This window comes from Mixophyes fleayi, chromosome 4 (genome assembly GCF_038048845.1).
Source record: "Mixophyes fleayi isolate aMixFle1 chromosome 4, aMixFle1.hap1, whole genome shotgun sequence".
Classification (NCBI taxonomy): domain Eukaryota; kingdom Metazoa; phylum Chordata; class Amphibia; order Anura; family Limnodynastidae; genus Mixophyes; species Mixophyes fleayi.
Window position 1 is genome coordinate 267,478,425 of NC_134405.1, and position 21,780 is coordinate 267,500,204.

Consider the following 21,780-nt stretch of genomic DNA (forward strand, 5'->3'; position numbering starts at 1 on the left):
ACTGCGTAGAGGAGTGGGTCACCACAATATATATAATAAGAAAACCATCAACTTGTATGATTCGCACCAATAATGTATCTGGACTGCGTAGAGGAGTGGGTCACCACAATATAAATTAAAAACCCTGAACTTGTATGATTCGCTCCAATAATGTACCTGGACTGCGTAGAGTAGTGTGTCACCACAATATAAATTAAAAACCCTGAACTTGTATGATTCGCTCCAATAATGTACCTGGACTGCGTAGAGGAGTGGGTCACCACAATATATATAATAAGAAAACCATCAACTTGTATGATTCGCACCAATAATGTACCTGGACTGCGTAGAGGAGTGGGTCACCACAATATAAATTAAAAACCCTGAACTTGTATGATTCGCACCAATAATGTACCTGCACTGCGTAGAGGAGTGGGTCACCACAATATATATAATAAGAAAACCATCAACTGGTATGAATCGCACCCAATAATGTACCTGGACTGCGTAGAGGAGTGGGTCACCACAATATAAATTAAAAACCCTGAACTTGTATGATTCGCTCCAATAATGTACCTGGACTGCGTAGAGGAGTGGGTCACCACAATATAAATTAAAAACCCTGAACTTGTATGATTCGCACCAATAATGTACCTGGACTGCGTAGAGGAGTGGGTCACCACAATATAAATTAAAAACCCTGAACTTGTATGATTCGCACCAATAATGTACCTGGACTGCGTAGAGGAGTGGGTCACCACAATATATATAATAAGAAAACCATCAACTGGTATGAATCGCACCCAATAATGTACCTGGACTGCGTAGAGGAGTGGGTCACCACAATATAAATTAAAAACCCTGAACTTGTATGATTCGCTCCAATAATGTACCTGGACTGCGTAGAGGAGTGGTTCACCACAATATAAATTAAAAACCCTGAACTTGTATGATTCGCACCAATAATGTACCTGGACTGCGTAGAGGAGTGGGTCACCACAATATAAATTAAAAACCCTGAACTTGTATGATTCGCACCAATAATGTACCTGGACTGCGTAGAGGAGTGGGTCACCACAATATATATAATAAGAAAACCATCAACTGGTATGAATCGCACCGAATAATGTACCTGGACTGCGTAGAGGAGTGGGTCACCACAATATAAATTAAAAACCCTGAACTTGTATGATTCGCTCCAATAATGTACCTGGACTGCATAGAGGAGTGGGTCACCACAATATAAATTAAAAACCCTAAACTTGTATGATTCGCTCCAATAATGTACCTGGACTGCGTAGAGGAGTGGGTCACCACAATATAAATTAAAAACCCTGAACTTGTATGATTCACACCAATAATGTACCTGGACTGCGTAGAGGAGTGGGTCACCACAATATAAATTAAAAACCCTGAACTTGTATGATTCGCACCAATAATGTACCTGGACTGCGTAGAGGAGTGGGTCACCACAATATAAATTAAAAACCCTGAACTTGTATGATTCGCACCAATAATATACCTGGACTGCGTAGAGGAGTGGGTCACAACAATATAAATTAAAAACCCTGAACTTGTATGATTCGCACCAATAATGTACCTGGACTGCGTAGAGGAGTGGGTCACCACAATATAAATTAAAAACCCTGAACTTGTATGATTCGCACCAATAATGTACCTGGACTGCGTAGAGGAGTGGGTCACCACAATATATATAATAAGAAAACCATCAACTTGTATGATTCGCACCAATAATGTACCTGGACTGCGTAGAGGAGTGGGTCACCACAATATATATAATAAGAAAACCATCAACTTGTATGATTCGCACCAATAATGTACCTGGACTGCGTAGAGGAGTGGGTCACCACAATATAAATTAAAAACCCTGAACTTGTATGATTCGCTCCAATAATGTACCTGGACTGCGTAGAGGAGTAGGTCACCACAATATAAATTAAAAACCCTGAACTTGTATGATTCGCTCCAATAATGTACCTGGACTGCGTAGAGGAGTGGGTCACCACAATATATATAATAAGAAAACCATCAACTTGTATGATTCGCACCAATAATGTACCTGGACTGCGTAGAGGAGTGGGTCACCACAATATAAATTAAAAACCCTGAACTTGTATGATTCGCACCAATAATGTACCTGGACTGCGTAGAGGAGTGGGTCACCACAATATTATTAAAAAACCCTACACAGGTCTGAATTCCACCCAAAAAGTTTATGGACTGCGTAGTGTAGTGTTCCCCAGAATATTATTTAAAATTTTTGCAGCAACAGTCAACGTTGTTTAATATCTGATACACATCTATCTGGACTGCATAGTGGAGTGGCCCCGGTACCCAATTTGGTACCGGGGCCACAATACCTCCTCCAAACATGGTACAGACCATTCGTCATTGAGATCCCATCAAGTATGTTAAAGACAGACAGGGTCGAAGTGTTATTGGTTGACTTTGTAAACCAAAAAACTGTCCCTGTTGCACATAGTCGTGCAAAGAAGACTGACTTTTTCATTTAAAGGCACCATCTTTCAAGTGTAGTGTTTGTAAGTCATATTATACTTTTGGTAAAATTGGTTTATTTTGTTCCTCTTTATGGTAACTACTAATAGAATTAAAGTATTAAATAGAAGCGGCAGTTCCTCTTTATGGGAATTAGTAATAGAATTAAAGTATTAAATAGAGTGGTATAGAGTGGTAGTGTGGTATAGAGTGGTCCCCACAATATAATAATAAAACCCTCAACTGGTCTGAATTCCACCAAACAAGTATCTGGACTGCGTAGTGGGGTGGCCCCGGTACCCAATTTGATACCGGGGCCACAATAAAATAAATACACCCTCAACTGGTCTGAATTCCACCAAACAAGTATCTGGACTGCATAGAGGACTGGCCACTGGCCACCACAATATAATATATAGAAAACCTTCAACAGGTCAGAATTACACCCAAAAATAGTATCTGGACTGTGTAGAGTAGTGGGCACTGGGCACCACAATAAAAAATATATAGAAAACCTTCAACAGGTCAGAATTACACCCAAAAATAGTATCTGGACTGCATAGAGTAGTGGGCACTGGGCACCACAATAAAATATATAAAAAAAACTTCAACAGGTCTGCATTACACTGCACATACGGCTGCTCCTCCATTCTCTCCATCATATACATGTTGGAGTTTCAGCGTGTGAAAACCTCTTGTTTTTGATAATGTCAGTGCATTTTGAATATTTTTCAATTTGCCCCACACCACTGAATGTACTTTATCTATGATACGCATCTATCTATCTTGACTGCGTAGTGTGGTGGCCCCGGTACACAATTTGGTACCGAGGCCACAATATAATTAAAAAAACCTCCACGGGTCAGAATTCCACCAAAAAAGGGTATGGACTGCGTAGTGTGGTGTGCCCGGAACACAATTTTTTACAGCGCCAACAATATAATTAAAAAATTGGGCATCAACTGTCACCGTTGTTTAATATCTGATACACCTAAATATGGACTGCACAGTGGAGTGGCCCCGGTAGTAAATTTGGTGCCGGGGCCACAATACCTCCTCCAACTTCCAAGTGTAGTGTTTCTAAAGACAGACAGCGTCGAAGTGTTATTAGTTGACTTTCTTAACCCTAAAATTGTCCCTGTTGCAAATATTCGTGTAATGGACAGTTACTTTTTCATTGCAAGACTCAAGCTTTCAAGTGTAGTGTTTATAAAATATAAACAACAATACAGTAGTTTTAGAGCACGTCAATACCTCGTTTTAAATTATGACAGGGCATTTTACTTTTGGTTTAATTTCTTGAATTTGTTTAAATTTGGTTTTACTTTTTGAACATGGCAAACGACTTGATTGGTCATATAATGCAAAATGAAAAATTCCAAGATGGAATTGTCCTTGGGCCCTCACACCCACCCTTATGTTGTTGAAATAGGACATGCACACTTTAACAAACCAATCAAATGAAATGATTGGTTTGTTTGGGCCCCCACACCAAAAATGCTATTCATCTCTCCCTGTACAGACTAAACAGGCTCTACTGAGGCAAGATGTCGTCCTCATCCTCAACCTCTGATTCCTCTCCCCCTACAGTGTGTACTTCCTCCTCATCACACATTATCAATTCGTCCCCGCTGGACTCCACAACCACAGGTCCCTCTGTACTATCTGGAGGGCAGTGCTGTACTTCATTGAGGAATTGATTATTCATTTTTATAAACATCATTTTTTCAACGTTTTGCGGAAGCAACCTCCTTCGCCGCTCACTGACCAGGTTCCCCGCTGCACTAAAAACTCTTTCCGAGTACACACTGGAGGGGGGACAACTCAGGTAAAATAGAGCCAGTTTGTACAGGGGCTTCCAAACTGCCTTTTTTTCCTGCCAGTAACAATATGGACTGTCTGACATGTCTACTTGGATGGTGTCAGCAAAGTAATCATCCACAATTTTTTCTATTGTGACAGCATCCAATGCAGCGAGAGTAGACATGTCTGCAATGGTTGGCAGGTCCTTCAGTCCGGACCAGATGTTATCAGCATCCCCGCCAGCGCCTCTTTTGGGAAAACTGAGCTTTTTCCTCGCAGCCATAGATGTGGAAGAAAATGAGGGTGGAGCTGTTGGCATGTCACGGTCCTCTTCAGAGGACAATCTCCTGACCAGCAGGTCTTTGCACCGCTGTAGACTTGTGTCCGCCGGAAACAGAGACACAACATACGCTTTAAACTGAGGATCGAGCACGGTGGCCAGAATGTATTCCTCTGACTTTAAAAGAGTGACCACCCTCTGATCCTGGCAAAGCGTACGAAGGGCTACATCCACAAGAGCTACATGCTTGGTGTAATCGCAATGGCTTAACAGCTCCTCCCTCACTTTCTCCAGCTGCTTCTGCAACAGCCTGATCAGGGGAATGACCTGACTCAAGCTGGCAGTGTCGGAACTGACTTCTCGTGTGGCAAGTTCAAATGGCTGCAGAACCTTGCACAACACGGAAATCAGTCTCCACTGCGCTTGACTGAGGCGCATCCCCACTCCTTTGCCTATGTCGTAGGTGGCTGTGTAGGCCTGAATGGCCTTTTGCTGCTCCTCCATCCTCTGCAGCATATAGAGGGTGGAGTTCCAGCGCGTCACAACCTCTTGTTTGAGGTGATGGCAGGGCAGGTTCATGCTTTTTTGATGTGCCTCTAGTCTGCGGTAGGCACTGGCTGAATGCCGAAAGTGTCCAGCAATTTTGCGCGCCACCGCAAGCATCTCCTGCACACCCCTATCACTCTTGAGGTAATGCTGCACCACCAAATTAATGGTGTGGGCAAAACATGGGACGTGCTGGAAATTGCCCATATTTAATGCCCGCACAATGTTACTGGCATTGTCTGACACCACAAATCTTCATGAGAGTCTAAGTGGGGTAAGCCACTGGGAGATAATTTCCCTCATTTTCTCTAATATGTTGTCAGCGTTGTGCCTCTTATTAAAGCCTGTAATACACAATGTTGCCTGCCTTTGCACGAGCAGCCATTTTGTAGATGCTGCTACTGATGCAGCTGTTGCTGCGGAAGGGGATGCATCTACCCAGTGGGCTGTCACAGTCATATAGTCCTTCGTTTGCCCAGAACCACTTGTCCACATGTCCGTGGTTAAGTGGACAGTGGGTACAACCGCATTTTTAGAGCACTGAGGACACTTGATCGTACTTCTCTGTACATTTTTGGTATCGCCTGCCTAGTGAAGTGGAATCTCGACGGGATTTGGTACCGGGGACACAATACCTCCATCAACCCTCTAAATCCCACTCCACTGATGGCGGACACCGGGCGCACGTCTAACACCAACATTGCAGTTACAGCCGCAGTTATACGCTTTGCAATAGGGTGACTACTATCGTATTTGGTGGTCATGGCAAACGACTGTTGGACGGTCAATTGTTTTGTGAAAGACTTAGCGGTCTTACGACTTCCCCTCTGGAAAGATGACCGACTAACAGCAGCAACAGCAGCAGTGGCAGTAGTAGGCGTACCGCTGCAGGATTCCTCGGATGAATCCCGTATTGAGGAGGACTCAGTCTGGCTGCTGACTTGGGCTGCAGGACTGAATCTGATGGAGATTGTGGAGGAAGTTGACGAGGAGGGTGTTGCTGGTGTGTATCCAACTGGACCACGGGATTTAGGTGTCCCTGTACCGATGAGGGTCCTAGCCCCAGTTCCTGAACTAACCACTGAACTATGAAGGTTATTCAGGTGACGTATAAGGGAGGATGTTCCTAGGTGGGCAAGATCCTTACCCCTGCTTATTTGAGCTTTACATAAGCTACATATGGCCATACATTGGTTGTCTGGATTTGGATAAAAATAACTCCAGACCGAAGAGGTGCATTTTTTGGTCTTCTGACCAGGCATGACGATGGGCTTTTTCATCCCATGGACATCAGCTGTTTCCCCCCCTGGTGCCTCATTTACAATAACCACATCACCATCCTCATCATCAAGTTCCTCCACAGCGCCGGCTACATCATCAATAGGCTCCTCCCGAGCCACCTCTTCCTGTACAGTGATGGGAAGGTCAGGCTTGACAACCACCAACACCCTTGGACTCGCCTTGAGGATTTGTGATAATTTTTCTTTAGAAGGCAGAGTTGTTTGCTGTTTTGTTGCTGACAGCATAACTCTCTTCAATTTTTTGGAGGGGGGGGGGGGAGGAGGAGGAGGGATAAGATCCGTGGGTGAAGCTGAACCACTAGTCATGAACACGGGCCAGGGCCTAAGCCGTTCCTTGCCACTCCGTGTCGTAAATGGCATATTGGCAACTTTACGTTTCTCCTCAGATGATTTTAAGTTTCTCTTTTTGCTACTTTTTCTTAACTTGGGCTTTTTAGATTTTACATGCCCGGTACTACGAGATTGGACATCGGGCTTGGAAGACGACGTTGATGGCATTTCATCGTCTATGTCATGACTAGTGGCAGCAGCTTCAGCATTAGGAGGAAGTGGGTCTTGATCTTTCCCTACTTTATCCTCCAAATTTTTGGTCTCCATTATATGTAGCACAAGATACTGCAGAATGTGTGAACTTGGTAATATTGCAGTACCAATGGACTTATACTGCTGGATTGGTTTTGCAAATTTTGTGGTAATTAAAAAAAATTTAAATTAGTTTTTGGTATTTTTTTAAATAACTTTTTTTTATTTTTTTTAAACACAGGGGAATATTGGGGAAATAACTATGCCCTTAGAAGCACAGAGCACAGGACACAGCACCACTGGACTGAACAGGTCACAGCACAGGACCCAGCAGCACCACTGACCTCAGAATGACAGAGCACAGGACACAGCACCACTGGACTGAGCACAGCACAGCACTGAACTGAACAGCACGAGATATAGCAGGACAGAGGACCACCTAACACACCCTCCCTCTACCCTGATCAATGCCCGAGTGAAGATGGCGGCGATTAGCGGGGAATTTATAGGATCCGAGTATCGCGAGATCCGACAACGGGATTATGAGTCAGAGCCTCAGTTTCAGATTTGAATTTGGCGCCAATACCCGGATCTGTCTCGGATCCGACTCGGATCGGCAACGTTCGGGTGGGCTCGGATTTCATAAATCCGAGTGCGCTCATCTCTAATTTTAACGCTGTTTTTTTTTATCATTTTCGAGCGGAATAACTTTACCCGCGATTCAATTCCATTTTTAACGCTCAGATTTTTTCATGAAACCGTCCTCTCACGCTCCAGTAGAAGGTATATTGACAGTATAGGGTGTGCGAGAGGCAGCCACGTTAAAAGCTATTCAATTGCTTTTTAACGCGGCGCTTTAAACAGGCCGATATGCTGTTTTATCTTGCACCTCTTTGGGGTGTGATAAAAATAAAAAAACTAAGAAAACTATTTGAAATCATGTAATAATGAAAAGAAAAAGATAAATTATGTTTATCAGTAATGCCTAACAAGTAAAAGTTAATTTTCTTGTGAAAAGATAGTGGAAAAAAACAAAATAAAAATCACTAATTAAATATATTTATGTATAATTTGGTACAAATATAGATTAACTAATGAGTTTTGACATGGTATAGATGATTCTATAGTAAAAAATAGTTAAATAAAAAAACATGCTAAAGAAAGTACTGTAATGTAATAGAATGGTTGTGTAATGCAATCTAATGTATGAAAATGTATGCCAATCCTTTTTTTGTGTTAAATACTCCCCTAAAAACTCGGAAACACAATGATTAACGCGCGTGGCAGCGTTCCCTCTTTTTCAATTGAATTGCACGAGTTTTCACGCTGCATTAACTAAAAACTGTCTCTATAGCAGTTAAAAACCAGCGTGTGATTTTTTTTTATTTTTTTTAACGCTGCAGGAAGAAACAAAAATTTGCGTCAATTGAATAACCCCCATAGTGTTTTTAATAAATAAGAAAGTCACATTTTGCATGTAAAATGTAAATACAAAAACAAATTAAATTAAATGAAATTTAGCATCCATTTCCCCTTTAAAAATCCAATGTCTTCTTTCCTGGTAAAAATGACAATCGATGGGGTCAATACAAAATTAGTCAGAAGTGGCTAGATGGTGCTTCTGATAGTCATCGTCTTTATCAAGTATCATTAGAGAGGGTGCAGCAAATTCACAACTGAGTCCAACCCAGAAGTTTAAAGAATGTAGAAAAAGAAAATAAACAAGCAAATAGTGCATACTGTGCTACATCACAAAAATTTGGTGCTGCATTTCCCTTGAAGAAGTGGTCAGTGGACCATGAAGCGTTGGGTACAGAAAGGGAAGAGGAATCCATATATACAGTGTATGGTCTGGTAACCCTATCTGCTCTGCTGTTTTGTGACCACATTTCATATTTTTATTGTAAATGTGACTACACTTTTAAAATTGATTATACTTAAACACTACACCATGAAAGAGATTCTAATTTTTTGGCAATAGATTTTTTGTTTGACACCCTGGGCATTATTAAAGGAAAAGTGAATCCTAATTTTTCTCATCCAATTGGGGACACTGTGACAATATGGTATAGAGCCTAGGTTCCCAAACTCTGCGCCGCGGTTCCCAGGGGTGCCGCGGCTCTGTCACAGGGGTGCCGTGGACAGGAAGAAGAAGAGGAAGGAAAAAAAAAAGAAAAAAAAACTACTTACCAATCCGGCGGCGCCCGGGACCCAGCATCCTCCTCCTTCCTAGCTTCTCACCCGGCATTCAGTGAGAAGTGAGGAAGGAGGAGGATGCTGGGTTCCGGGCGCCCCGCCGGATTGGTAAGTAGTTTTTTTGGGAATTTTTTCTTCTTCCTGTCCACGGCGGGGGCACAGCGAGGGGCAGAGGCTGAGGAGACAGAGCGGGCAGAGGCTGAGGAGACAGAGCGGGCAGAGGCTGAGGGGGCAGAGCGGGCAGAGGCTGAGGGGGCAGAGCGGGCGGAGGCTGAGGGGGCAGAGAGTGGGGGCGCACAGTGTGTGTGTTTATGTAAGTGGCACTGAGTGTGTGGATGCAGGGGGCACAGAGAGTGTGGATGCAGGGGACACAGAGAGTGTGGATGCAGGGGGCACTGAGTGTGTGGATGCAGGGGGCACAGAGTGTGTTAGCTGTATATTATTCTTTGACAGAAATATAATTGAAAAAAATTACATAAATTAATTATTTTCCCTTGGATTTATGTGTATTATTTTTGTACACAACTAAATAAGTATTTCTGTTCTGACCTAAATACTTATTACGTCTTTTTGACTACTTATAAAACGGGACTGCTCGGTAATTATTTTGGAGGGGTGCCTTGATTGAATTATGGAGACTCTAAGGGTGCCGCGAACTGCAAAAGTTTGGGAACCACTGGTATAGAGGCTGGTCTTTGGGATGGGCACATTATTTGAATTCTGTGCAGATTCTGAAAGCTCCTCACCCTCTTTATCCCTTCCAGTCATGAAACCCCAGTTTTAAATGTACAAGGAGTAAGGGTGCTTCTGCACAAAGCTTCCTACAGCAGCTTGCTTTATTAGTATATTTTCTCTTTTACCTCTATTTCAGTCACTGCTACTATTGCATCGTTTCTTATTATGCAGGCAGGGAGAAATCTGTGCTAACAGCAGGTGGAGGTGGAGGTGGGGGGGGGGGTTTGTACTTTAGTGATTTTTCTGTCTTACAGGAGGCAGGGTGTTCATGATTTTGTATTAGCCACGTGACAGTCCATTAACATGCAGGATACTGAGGAAACACTGGATCCTTACATTTTCCTATGAAAAAGAGATAAAAAAGTATTTTTCTTCCTCAATTAGTAGAATTGTTTAGCGATGCTTAGACCAGACCTATGAGTAGATTTCAGATTTTATACAGGCTGCTGGTGTTTTTTACTCTTATCTAGTGAGCATACTGGGAAGGGGGTATACCCACCTAAGGTGGATGTACCCATTGCGCGTCTATCCAGGATAACAAACATTCCCAATCTGAAAGCTGCTGAGGGATAGCACAGATAGAAAATGTGAAGTCCTTTTAAAGCCAGTTTATGTGGCAGCCTGGGCTGCTCTTATACCCAATTTGGCAATATCCTGGGTTAATAATGCAGAGGAAAAATGGTCAGAACAGCTTTTAGAATGATTACAATCTGGTAAACTAAGGGCTGAGTTGTTAACCTCAGTGGGCCATTGTTTCCGGTGGGAAGACAATGGGCTTGGGGTATAAAGGATTATTAACACGTTACACCCAGGTTGTCTAACAGATATATAGTTTGTTTAATGTAAATAATTAATACAAAGAGTAAATAAAAGAGATAATTAGCTGCTGAAAATAGATTGCCCCAGAAGAAATAATCACGCCTTGTTACTGATTGCACGTAAATTCGAAAGCTAGGAAAATAAACTGGTAACAAACAGGTGCTTGGCAATCCTGCAGTATTCCAAGCTGAGGAGAGATTATGTTGCAGTCACTTTGCTTTTATTGACGGGGACCTTAAAATCATTTGCATGTAAGGTATAAGCATAATTTTGGACTTTCTATTGGTTTAATACTGATGTCTGAGCATGTGCAGTAGGCCGAAAGACACCTCCCTAAGAAAATATGTAAAGAAGTTTCTAGAAAGGCCTGGATTATATTAGCATTGCAAAATCACTTGGCTATGTAAGATGTAAAGTAATACACACAAAATAAAAACTGCAAAATGGTGTTTCAGCGGTCATTTTGTTAGACCTGCCACAGTCATATTCGGGAGCCATCAGTAGAGGATGCTGCCCTTGATGCGAGCCAGATTGAGGCGAGAATTTTTAATGGAGAGAGACTACCTCATTGACCTCCTGAAGTTCCCAAACAAACACATTTTCACTACTGGTCTTTCAGTAGACAGGACAAAAAGATTTGCCCTCAAGAAGGCCATTGAATATTTAAGATCCTTAGGAGTGGTCCCAGTTCTAGAAGAGCAGAATTGATTGGGATTTTATTCCAATCTATTTTTGGTCAAGAAACCAGATGTGTCTTATTGACCCATCTTGATCCTAAAATCCATAAAGTCCCAAATTCAGTACAAGATGAAATCTTCAAAGATCAGTAATAAATCTAGTTTCCACAGATATCAAAGACTCTTAACTACATATCACAATCTAGGTGAGTAATCTGTGTCCACTTCAATTTATGGTCATATCTCACTATTATCAGTTTTGGGACCTGGCCTTCAGTCTTGCAACATTATTGAACATATTTACAGAGATCATAGTGGTCATTGCTGCTCTCCTAAGATCCAAGTGAGTTATATTTGTTCCCTACTTGGATGACCTGCTAATCAAACTAGATCCTTGTCCCTTCTCCAGACCCAGTTTCATGTAACAACCTAGACTCTGAAGTCACATGGTTGGATAATAAATGAACCAGAAATCGAAATTGTTTTGATTCAACAAATCGTATTTTTAGGACTGCTATTCAATACCAGTCTACAGGTGGTGTTTCTGTGAGCAGAGAAACTGCTTGATCTATAGTGTCGCAATCCTGGTACGTATGAACATTCCTGGCAAAATGGGCTCAACCTTTGAAGTAGTTCAATTTGCACGCTTTCACTCAGGATATAACAAATTCGGATGCTCGTGAAATGGAACAAGTTCCTCCATCTCTTTTCCAGCCAGTGCATCACTCTGTCCCCATGCTGTTGTTAGTCTCTCTTCTCATGGCTGAGGGTCGACAATATCAACAGGATAGTAACAACAGATTTAAGCTTTCAGGGATGGGGAGCTCTGACTGTGTAGTGTCGCCTGTGTCAAAACCGCCCATCAACTTTTTTGAACAGATAGCGTTTTAAACACTCGAGTAAAAGGACAGAATCTTTATAGAGGGAAGACCGTAAAGATCTACACCATTGGCATTCATAAGCCATCAGGGAGGCACCAAGAGTTCCCAGTCAGTGAAGGCAGCCACAAAGATTATGCGCAGAAACATTCTGGCAATTTCAGCAGTTTTCATTACAGATATGGGAAGCGGTCTTCCTAAGTAGATATGCTCTTCATCCCATGGCTTGGTTGCTTTTAATCAGATTGTGGATAGGTGGAGTCAACGAAATGTTGATATGTTGGCATCTCGGTTGAACCGCAGTTTAGAACATTTTTGCTCATTATGCAATGATTCAAAGTTGTCACTGGTGGACACCATGGTAGTCTGCGGATATTTCAACTGATTTCTTTTTCATCCAATAGCCAAGCTTCCTTGTGGATCACCTAAACAGAGAGAGCGGTATCCCTCTCATTCTAGAGGCTTGGGACCTTTTGAGTCGGAATCCTATTGGTAGAATATAGCTTAGTTGACTTTAATGGGTTTTTGGGGCCATGATTCTTAAAGTTAAGGTTCTCTTGTACACTGTTATTGAGACCTTGTTTATGTTTAGAGGGTCTGTTTCAGCCAAAAATTACTATAGTAATGGGTAATATGAGTATTTAATATATATATATATATATATATATATATATATATATATATATATATATATATATATATATATATATATATATATGGTGGTATGAGATTTAGTTCTTTAAAGTTACAGATCTCTGTCCTTTTGCTGTATTTTTATAAAAACTAGCTATCCTGATGGAAATACATATTTGTAGGGAGTATTGTATATGCAGCCTCTATATGTTCCTCCAATTGCTTCATGGGACCTTAATCTGGTCCTGGCAGATCATCCTTTATTTGAAAATTTTGAGGCTGTAGATTTAATTTTTTTTACTTGGAAGTTTGTTTCCTCTTAGTAATTTCTTCAGCAAGAAAAGTTTCATAACGAGGGACTTTCTTATGTAGGTAATTTTTTCATGAAGACAGGGTTGACCTGCATACCAAAATCTTGTTCCAACATAAGGTGGTGTCTAAATTCCATGTAAATCAAGACATTGTTATCCTGACTGTAGGAAAAGGTGACTCTTCAGAAGAAAGGTGCATTTCCTTATTGGCTGTGATTAGAGCTCTGTGAATCTACTTGGTTAGTCAACTACTTAGAAAAAAGATTACCTATTTGTCTTATATAATACTAAAAAGAATGGTTGGCCAGCAACTAAACAGACCATTGCTAGATGGGTTACTTCGGTAATTTTGACAGACATATTCTGAATCGGGAAATCCTGTTCCTGAAAATATCAAAGCTCATTCAAGCAGGTCAGCAAGTACCTCTTGTGCAGCTTGTTTTTGAGTCCAGAGAGGCTAGTTTTGGACACAAAGTCCATCTTTGGAATGTCCCCATGGTGTTCCCCAACTGGAAGAAAGAGAAAACAGGATTTAAATCTTATTTCTCTGGTTCCAATGGGGTACACTGTGTATCTTTTCCCCTCTTCTCATCTTGATTTTTATTATTACAATTTTATATGTGTCCGAATAGGGAAACGTGTGTGTTTGATCTTCTTCCCTTTCTGTAGCATATTGCTAGTTAGTAACTAAATTCCCCTGATTGGGGGATGGTTTAGAGGGTGAGTAGGAGCTTTCAGAAACTGTGTAGAATTCAAATTAAGTGCTTTACACTTCGAAGAGCCTCACTGGTCACAGTTTGACATCAAAGAAATGGATTTAACATAAGTACAAAAATCCTATTGATTTTTCTTACTGCTCTCTGACCCCAACACAGGAGTGAATGCATCAATAATTCAAGTTACACAGTGAGCAACAGTTTGTTTGTTTCTTTTTGTACATGCTGTATACTTCAGTGCTGGAATCAATGCTGAATTTGCTGTAGCAGCGAGATTGGGTATTTATTCTATCTAGCTTAAGCCAGTGGGACTGTTTCTTTGTTTGAACTGGATATTATATTCGTTTCACAATTTTTACACACATCTCTTGTTATGTTGTTTTTTTAAAAAAATTAAATATAAATGTCACAGAGTTAATATTATTGCACTTAGCCTCCATTTAAAAGTTTACATAATAACAGAATAATTTATGTAATGTTTTTCACATATTATTTGGTCCTGGTTTGACTTTTTTCACGGTATGTATCAGCGGATGCAGTCACGTCAATCATGTCACAACTACTTGAACATATACTTACTGTACCTTGATTATTTGCCCGCCCTTGTTCTGTGTCAAACAATCAACGATATGCAAAAAAGAATGTAAGGACGTATGCACAAAAGTATTTGAACGCTTGACCATTACACCAACAGGCACTGTAATGACATTGTATTGAAATACATATACTTTAATGTGAAATTGGTCCCCCTTTTGCAGCGATAACAGCATCCACTCTGCTTGGAAGGCTTTCCACAAGTTATTGCAGTGTTTCTGTAGAAATTTGTGCTCAATCATTCTGTAGTGCATTTATTAGGTCAGGCACTGATGTTGGACGAGAAGGCCTGGCTCGCAATCTCCGTTCTAGTTCATCACAAAGATATTCAATAGGGTTGAGGTCAGGGCTCTGTGTGGGCCAATCACGTTCTTCCACACCGAACTCCTCAAACCATGTCTTTGTAGTCCTTACCTTGTGCACTGAGGCACAGACATGTTGGAATAGAAATGGGCCTTCCCCAAACTGTTGTCACAAAGTTGAAAGCATAGCATTGCCCAAAATGATTTGTATGCTAAAGCATTAAGATTGCCCTTCACTGGAGATAAGGAGTCTAGCCCAAACCCTGAAAGGCAGCCTCACACCAGTATCCCTCCTCCACTAAACTTCACAGTTGGCATAATAAAGTCAGGCAGGTAATATTCTCCCGGCATCCATCAAACCCAGACTCGCCCATCTGACTGCCAATCAGTGAAGCGTGATTCGTCGCTCCACAGAACACGTTTCCACTGCTCCAAAGTCCACTGTCAGTGTGCTTCACACCACTCCATCCGATGCTTGGCATTAGTCTTGGTGACGTGAGGCTTACATGCAGCTGCTTGGCCATGGAAACCCATTCCATTAAGCTCCAGCCGCACAGTTTTTGTGCCTACATTAATGCCAGTGGAAGTTCAGAACTATAAAGCTATAGAATCAGCAGAGTGTTGGTGACTTTTACCCACCATGCGCCCTAGCAGTCGTTGAGCCCGCTCTGTGATTATGTGGTCTTCCGCTTCAGGGCGGAGTTGCTGTTGTTCCTAAATGCTTGCACTTTCTAATAATATCACTCACAGTTGACCGTGGAATATTCAGCCGGGATAAAATTACACGAACCGTCTTATTACAAAAGTGGCATCCTATCACAGTACCACGCTTGAAATCGCTGAGCTCTTCAGAACGACCTATTTTGTGTCACAAATTTTTGCAAATGGAGACTGCATAGCTAGATGCTTGATTTTATACACCTCTGGCAACGGGTCTGATTGAAACCTCTCAATTCAATAATTAACAGGTGTGGCCAAATACTTTTGTCCATATAGTATATGTGTATGCATTTTTTGTGCACATGCGCAGTACTGAAATGCATATCTTACACAAAAAACAGAAGTTTGCCCAACTCTAAATGATGACCATTTCTTTCTCGACTCTGAGCTTGCCAAAAAGTAACTTGCCACCACTAAAAATATTTGCCCAATAGTAATATCAACAGTGAATAATATTTGATTACTCAAATAAAGGCAGAAAAATCTATAGTACTTAACTTCCACTTTATATGACGAGAATTTAGTAAATAATATTTGTATATGTTTCCTAAACTGAAAACGTTATTTCAATTTGCTTGTTGTTTCAGATGGAATTGAGAGATGTAGAGAAAAAGATAGCTCAACATGCCACGAAACTGCAAGGACTAGACCTTAACCGCACCGTCCAGCAGGTGAACCAGGAGAAGCAAGAAAAGCAACACTGCTTGGATAATGGTGAGAAAGTGTTGTCCAACACCAGTTCACTAATAGCATTTGTACTAGAAGAAAAATGTACTTTACTAACAGACCAGATGTTAAAATGTGAAAAGGTTAATTTAAATGTATGGTGCATCCCAGTATTCATTTTAAACATGCACACTTATATCAAGTTGAAAATAATTTTTAATGAGCTGATTTGTGGGAGTTGGGTGCTGTATGTTTGTTAAAATAATTGATATCCATGGTCTCTCTCCTGGATTATTTGTAATCTGAATCTTCCAAAAGCTGTATAAAGTGGGAAACTTTATCGGAAAAGAAAAAAATAAATAGCAAAATGCTCCTGAGTTGGGGGCATATCCAGGCTGTGGAGCTTTTTACTATAGAAGCCACAGTTTGTCTGTTGCTAGGGGCAGAAACAGCTCATGTCGACCCAACTCCTTAAAAGAAGCTTCTTAAATGATTAGCCATTTTTGTTTTGGAGGAGAAAATACTGGGGTGGCCTGCCCAACAAGAATTGTGTCGTGCTGCTCACCCAGTATTGTGTACCTGGGATTGTGCACTTCTTACAGTGTGAGTGGGCATGCTTTGACGTAGAGAAAGTGAAATGGTCGGAAGAACAGGCTGAGCTGCAGGTAACTGTGATCTGTCACTACTAGAGAAGGAGAAGCAAATTTAATGAAGCACTAGAAATCTGCTGAATTAGTATTTGCATATGTCTGGTTCTATAAATTATCTCCAGTGTTGGTTATTTTGATCAACGTTTAATATATTCTTAGAATATTAGAAGAACATATTTGTTAGAATATTTGATATGTATTAACTTTCTAGCACTTTACTTTTTATAGGTGTTATTTAATGCAGTATATATAGCTATATCCCCACAATGTTACTTCTATAGTGTATTCTCCTTTGGAGCATGTTCAAAAAGCTAAAAATGGCCAATAAGTTAGATGTATGAAGTGCAATAGGTGGTTTCACATCACATCATTTAAGTACAATTACAGCTGCATCGAAATTATATAGTGTGTGTGTATATATAATTTAATTTAAAAAAAACAAAAAACAGTGCGCTCAATTTCTCATCTTAAATGCACTTATGTATGTCTATTAACAGATGAAAAAGTCACTCTCATATGTGTCAAATAATGGTTTAGTTGCGTCAGAAAATAATGCATTTCAGTGTTCAACTGCCAGAAATTCTTCTCCGCAAAAGGGAATCCTCCAAATGCCTCCTTGCACTAAGACCTTCCAATGAATGGTCTGCAGCTTCTTTTTGTAGCAATGCATGAACCCTGCACAGGCTCAATTGATGTCTAGAAAAACATTAAAAAAGGAAGTGCTTTATAGTTCATTAAAAGTGTAACACATTATTAAACAGCAAATAACAAAATACTAAATGACTACTATGAAATCAATAAAAAAAAATGCTTGTATACAATAAGAAACTCCTGCAACATCATCACAAAGGAATATTTTCAGCAGGAATTAGCAGCAGCATCAAGCATACAATACCACTCTGCCTCCTTCAACCAGACTCTAATGTCCAGCTCATTGAAATCTTTATGAGAAATTTGAATATCAATCACTATAATTTGAAATTTGCATCCATTTTTTGTAATGATATAAATATAATTTCTCTGTCTTCCTTTGGGGGACATTGGGGTATAGAGTAGGGACAGGGCAAACTGGCACTTTAAACTTCTGTTTAACTAAGCCCTAGCTCCTCCCCCTCTATACCCCACCTCCTGTCCAGCCTCAGTCTAGTTTAAGTGCCTGGTGAAAGGGCTGTGTCTGGGCTGCTCAGCAGCCCTCTTCTGTTACTGTTATTATTTTATGGCAGAAATCTGCAGTATGCAGCATGTGGCAAGCGCTGTATGGAGGGGGGGGGGATCGGAGGTGCTGTGAGAGGTGCCTCTGTTGCCAGCCTCCCTCTCCCAACGTTTTCTTACCCTCTTAGGAGTCGGGCACAGTCGCCGCAGGCTGTGTCCGTCCTCCTGATCTGACAGTCAGATAGACGACAGACACTGCGTGAGGAGGGGTGGCAGAAGGTAAGTGAAACCCTCTCCCAGCATAATGCTGAGAGAGAGGGGTAGAAAATCTCAGTTTGTCCCTGAGCAGGCTGCTTCTTACTAGCAGTCATTTCATGAAACAAAAAAAAAATGGATTCTATTTTTAGCTCAGGTTACAGGGTCAGGCAAGGGTCACTAACATAGTGAGCTCTGCTAGGCACAATGTTACCAATTCAGTGCTGGGCCCTGGGGGAGTGGTGTTTCTTCTAATTACACTTCCTCCATGGTAGTCTCTCACTATTATGTGTGCAGGCACCAGAATAAACAGCCAAATTATAGCTCCCCATTTCTGTCCTGAGTCCTGATAGAAAGGTTTGGGGATTGTTATTTTCAAAAGTTTATTACTTTTACTCTGTGGGGCTTTATTGGCTGTATTGCAGGCTCACTTTCTGTTCAGTTTTGTGGGCTGCTTGTTATTTATATTGTGTTTTGTTACACTGTTTAGTACACTGTTTTGCTTGTGTTTTGTCCCATCTGTTAACATGTCAGAAGAGGAAAATCCATGCATGGTAAAGCTGGTGTTACATCAATGTTGAGTTTCACTTGGGCTGTCTGTCACGTTAAGTTCAGTCAGGCGCGCAGGCTCTGTGCGCAGCCTGCCGGCTTTCAAAGAGCATATCGTGTATACAGCAGCTGCTGCTTTACATATGGCAACACATTGCTGAGTTCAGTCTCTCTCCAATACAGTGGCTGAACTTGTTCAGTTGGTGCGGTCACAGGATGTGGTCGCTCCATCTTCTGATTCTGCTTGCACTGTAGCAACTGACATGGGTTCTAGTTCGCTAAGTCAGGTTTGACTGTTTCTCCCTGGCGGAGTCTGTACAGCCTGCTTGTGTACAGGGAATTGCATCCTCTGTACAGGGTTTGGTTTAGGTTTCATCCTCTTAGAGAGGATGTTACAATCTGCGGCACCGTCTTCCTCACGTAAGCGTAGAAGGATGGCGCCACAACTTCAGGAAAATAAGCAGATTTGACTGTAGTTCCCAGAATGAAGGTAATTTAGCAGTGAATTTTCACATGGATGCTCCTTCGGTTGTGGAGGAGATTCATTCGGTTCGCCAGAGAGTGGAGGGAGTAATTAATACAAGCTGTGTGTCAGGTACTTCACTTTCCTAATTAAGAGGTTCCTCATGTTGCACAGGCTCCTCTATTTGCACGGGAAAAAAAATAAAATCTTTCTTTATTCCTGGCTTCTACCCTATTGGAAGATTTGTTGTCAGAGCCTTGGACTTCCCCAGATAGCAAGTTCCAAGTATTTCAGTGACTGCAGTCTGTTTATCCTTTTTCTCCTGAAGTTTTTGCTAAATTGTAGACGCTTCCACGTGTGGATGCTGCAGTTACAAGGTTAGCCAAGGTGTAACTACTATTCCTTTACCTAACATAGCCACTCTTAAGGATGGTACAGACCATTAGGTTAAGGCCGTCCTTAAGTTCATTGACTGTTGAAGCTTATGATCCTAAGCGCTAAGGTGTTTCCGAACTTGTGGTGCAAACCATGCTTTGTGCTTGGAAACCAGCCTCTGCAAAGATTTCTCATCGAGTCTGCAAATCTTTTATTGACTGGTGTAAAAAGAAGGGATATCCTACTTCTTCTTTTTGCTTGGCCAGGTTACTTAAATTCTTGCAGGACGGGTTGGATGCAGGTTTGCGCCTTAGTTCTCTATAACGTCAGGTGTCAGCTTTTTCTGTCTTCTTTCAAAGAAAACTTGCTCTCATTCCTTATGTGCACACTTTCATTCAGAGTGTTCTCCATGTACATCCTCCATATGTGTACCACCATGGGATTTGAATTTGTGCTTTACAGCATCCGCCTTTTGAACCTTTGAATACAGTGGAATTCAAATTTCTATCCTAGAAAACGGTTTTGCCCATTTCTATGGCACGCACGGTTTTCAGAGCTTGCTGCTTTATCTTACAAGTCTCCTCTTCTTGTTTTTCATAAAAACAGGGCAGTTCTTCGAAACAGGACGTCTTTCCTTCCTACGGTTGTGTCTGGTTTTTATCTAAATCAACACATTGTCATTCCGGTCCTGATTGATTTTATGTATTCAGTTTAATGATATTTCTATTGGTTTTCTCAATGTTGTCCGAGTCTTTCAAATTTATGTGCAGAGGTCTCAGAAGATGCGCAAGACTGACGATCTTTTAAATCTCTATCATACTCACAAAAGAGGCTGGCTAGCTTCTAAAGTAATTATTGCTAGGTGGATTACGGCTGTTATTCGTCAAGCTTATAGTAATGCTGGGGAGACTGTCCCAGATAATCTCTGCAAGCACTCTACAGGGTCTGTAAGTGCTTCCTGGTAAGTGCTTCATTGGGATGTCCCCAATGTCCCCTGTGTCCCCCAAAGGAAGACAGAGAAAATGGGATTTTTATACTTACGTAAAATCCGTTTCTCTTAGTCCATTGGGGGACACCGGGCGCCCACCCTTAACGCTCTAGTTTCTCCTACTGTTTGACATGTATTTTTGTTGGTAAGAGAATGTTGTTGTTTGTTAATTTTGTTCTCTCTTCCTGTTTCTCTCTATCGCCGCTTTCTGTGGGCTTGGTTAAACATAAACTGAGGCTGGACAGGAGGTGGGGTATAGAGGGGAAGGAGCTATGGCTTAGTTAAACAGAAGTTTAAAGTTTTAAAGTGCCAGTACGCTCTGTCCCTACTCTATACCTCAATGTCCCCGGCGTCCCCCAATGGACTAAGAAAAACGGATTTTACGTAAGTATAAAAATCCCATTTTTTTAGATTTTGTTCTGGACATGCCAACTCCCTGTGGAAGATAGCATTATTACATATACTCATTTTAAAACTGAACATTGTAAAACTTATCTGTATTTTACGAGCTGCCATTATGACAATTGGGGTGGAAAAACCCTTCCTTTTCTCCCAATTAACAAGATTGAAGAGAAATTGCTCATTGAACAAACAGTTTAAGGAACAATCAGAGATATACATAAATCGTTCTAGAAAGAGGTTATCCTAAGAAGATTATCGAAAAGGCAGTAGGCAGGGCAAGACATATAGATAGAAATGATCTTTTACAATATAAGGAGAAGAAAACATCATTAGATGAAGGGGAACAGTTTTTTGTGTTTTTTTGTCCTTTTATAATCCAGTATTACACCTCAGATAGAAGGATCAAGAGAATCTTGATCAATCATTGGCATATTCTGAAAATCCTCTTCTTTCCAATTCCTTTTCTGTAAGGCCCAATAGTATTTTTAATAAAGCTCTGAAGTTACACCAAGCCATTTGATTATTGAGGAGCCATGTAATAAAGGAATTATATCCCCCGCACCCCCCCTTGTAACTTATATAAAGTTGATTTAGTGAGAAGGGAGCTTAAGACCTTTTCAAATGGAGATCATCAAAATGTAAATATCTGAGAGATAGATTCTGCAAAGCGGGGTGAGTTTACTCCGCTTATTGTTCCTTTGCCCTCATGTGGTGAATTGGAGCCGCTTTTATTTTCATTCTACTCATATTG

At 41.1% G+C, this 21,780-nt stretch overlaps 1 protein-coding gene across 6 annotated transcripts in view; it reads left to right on the forward strand.

Moving 5' to 3' along the window:
* Positions 1-21,780, forward strand: part of RAD50 (RAD50 double strand break repair protein) — a 222,873-nt gene that overhangs the window by 153,595 nt on the left and 47,498 nt on the right. For all 6 annotated transcript variants that reach the window (XM_075209740.1, XM_075209742.1, XM_075209741.1 and 3 more), the window contains one exon: positions 16,117-16,243. In XM_075209740.1, the coding sequence (XP_075065841.1) occupies positions 16,117-16,243 (127 nt within the window). The remainder of the gene's footprint in view (positions 1-16,116; positions 16,244-21,780) is intronic.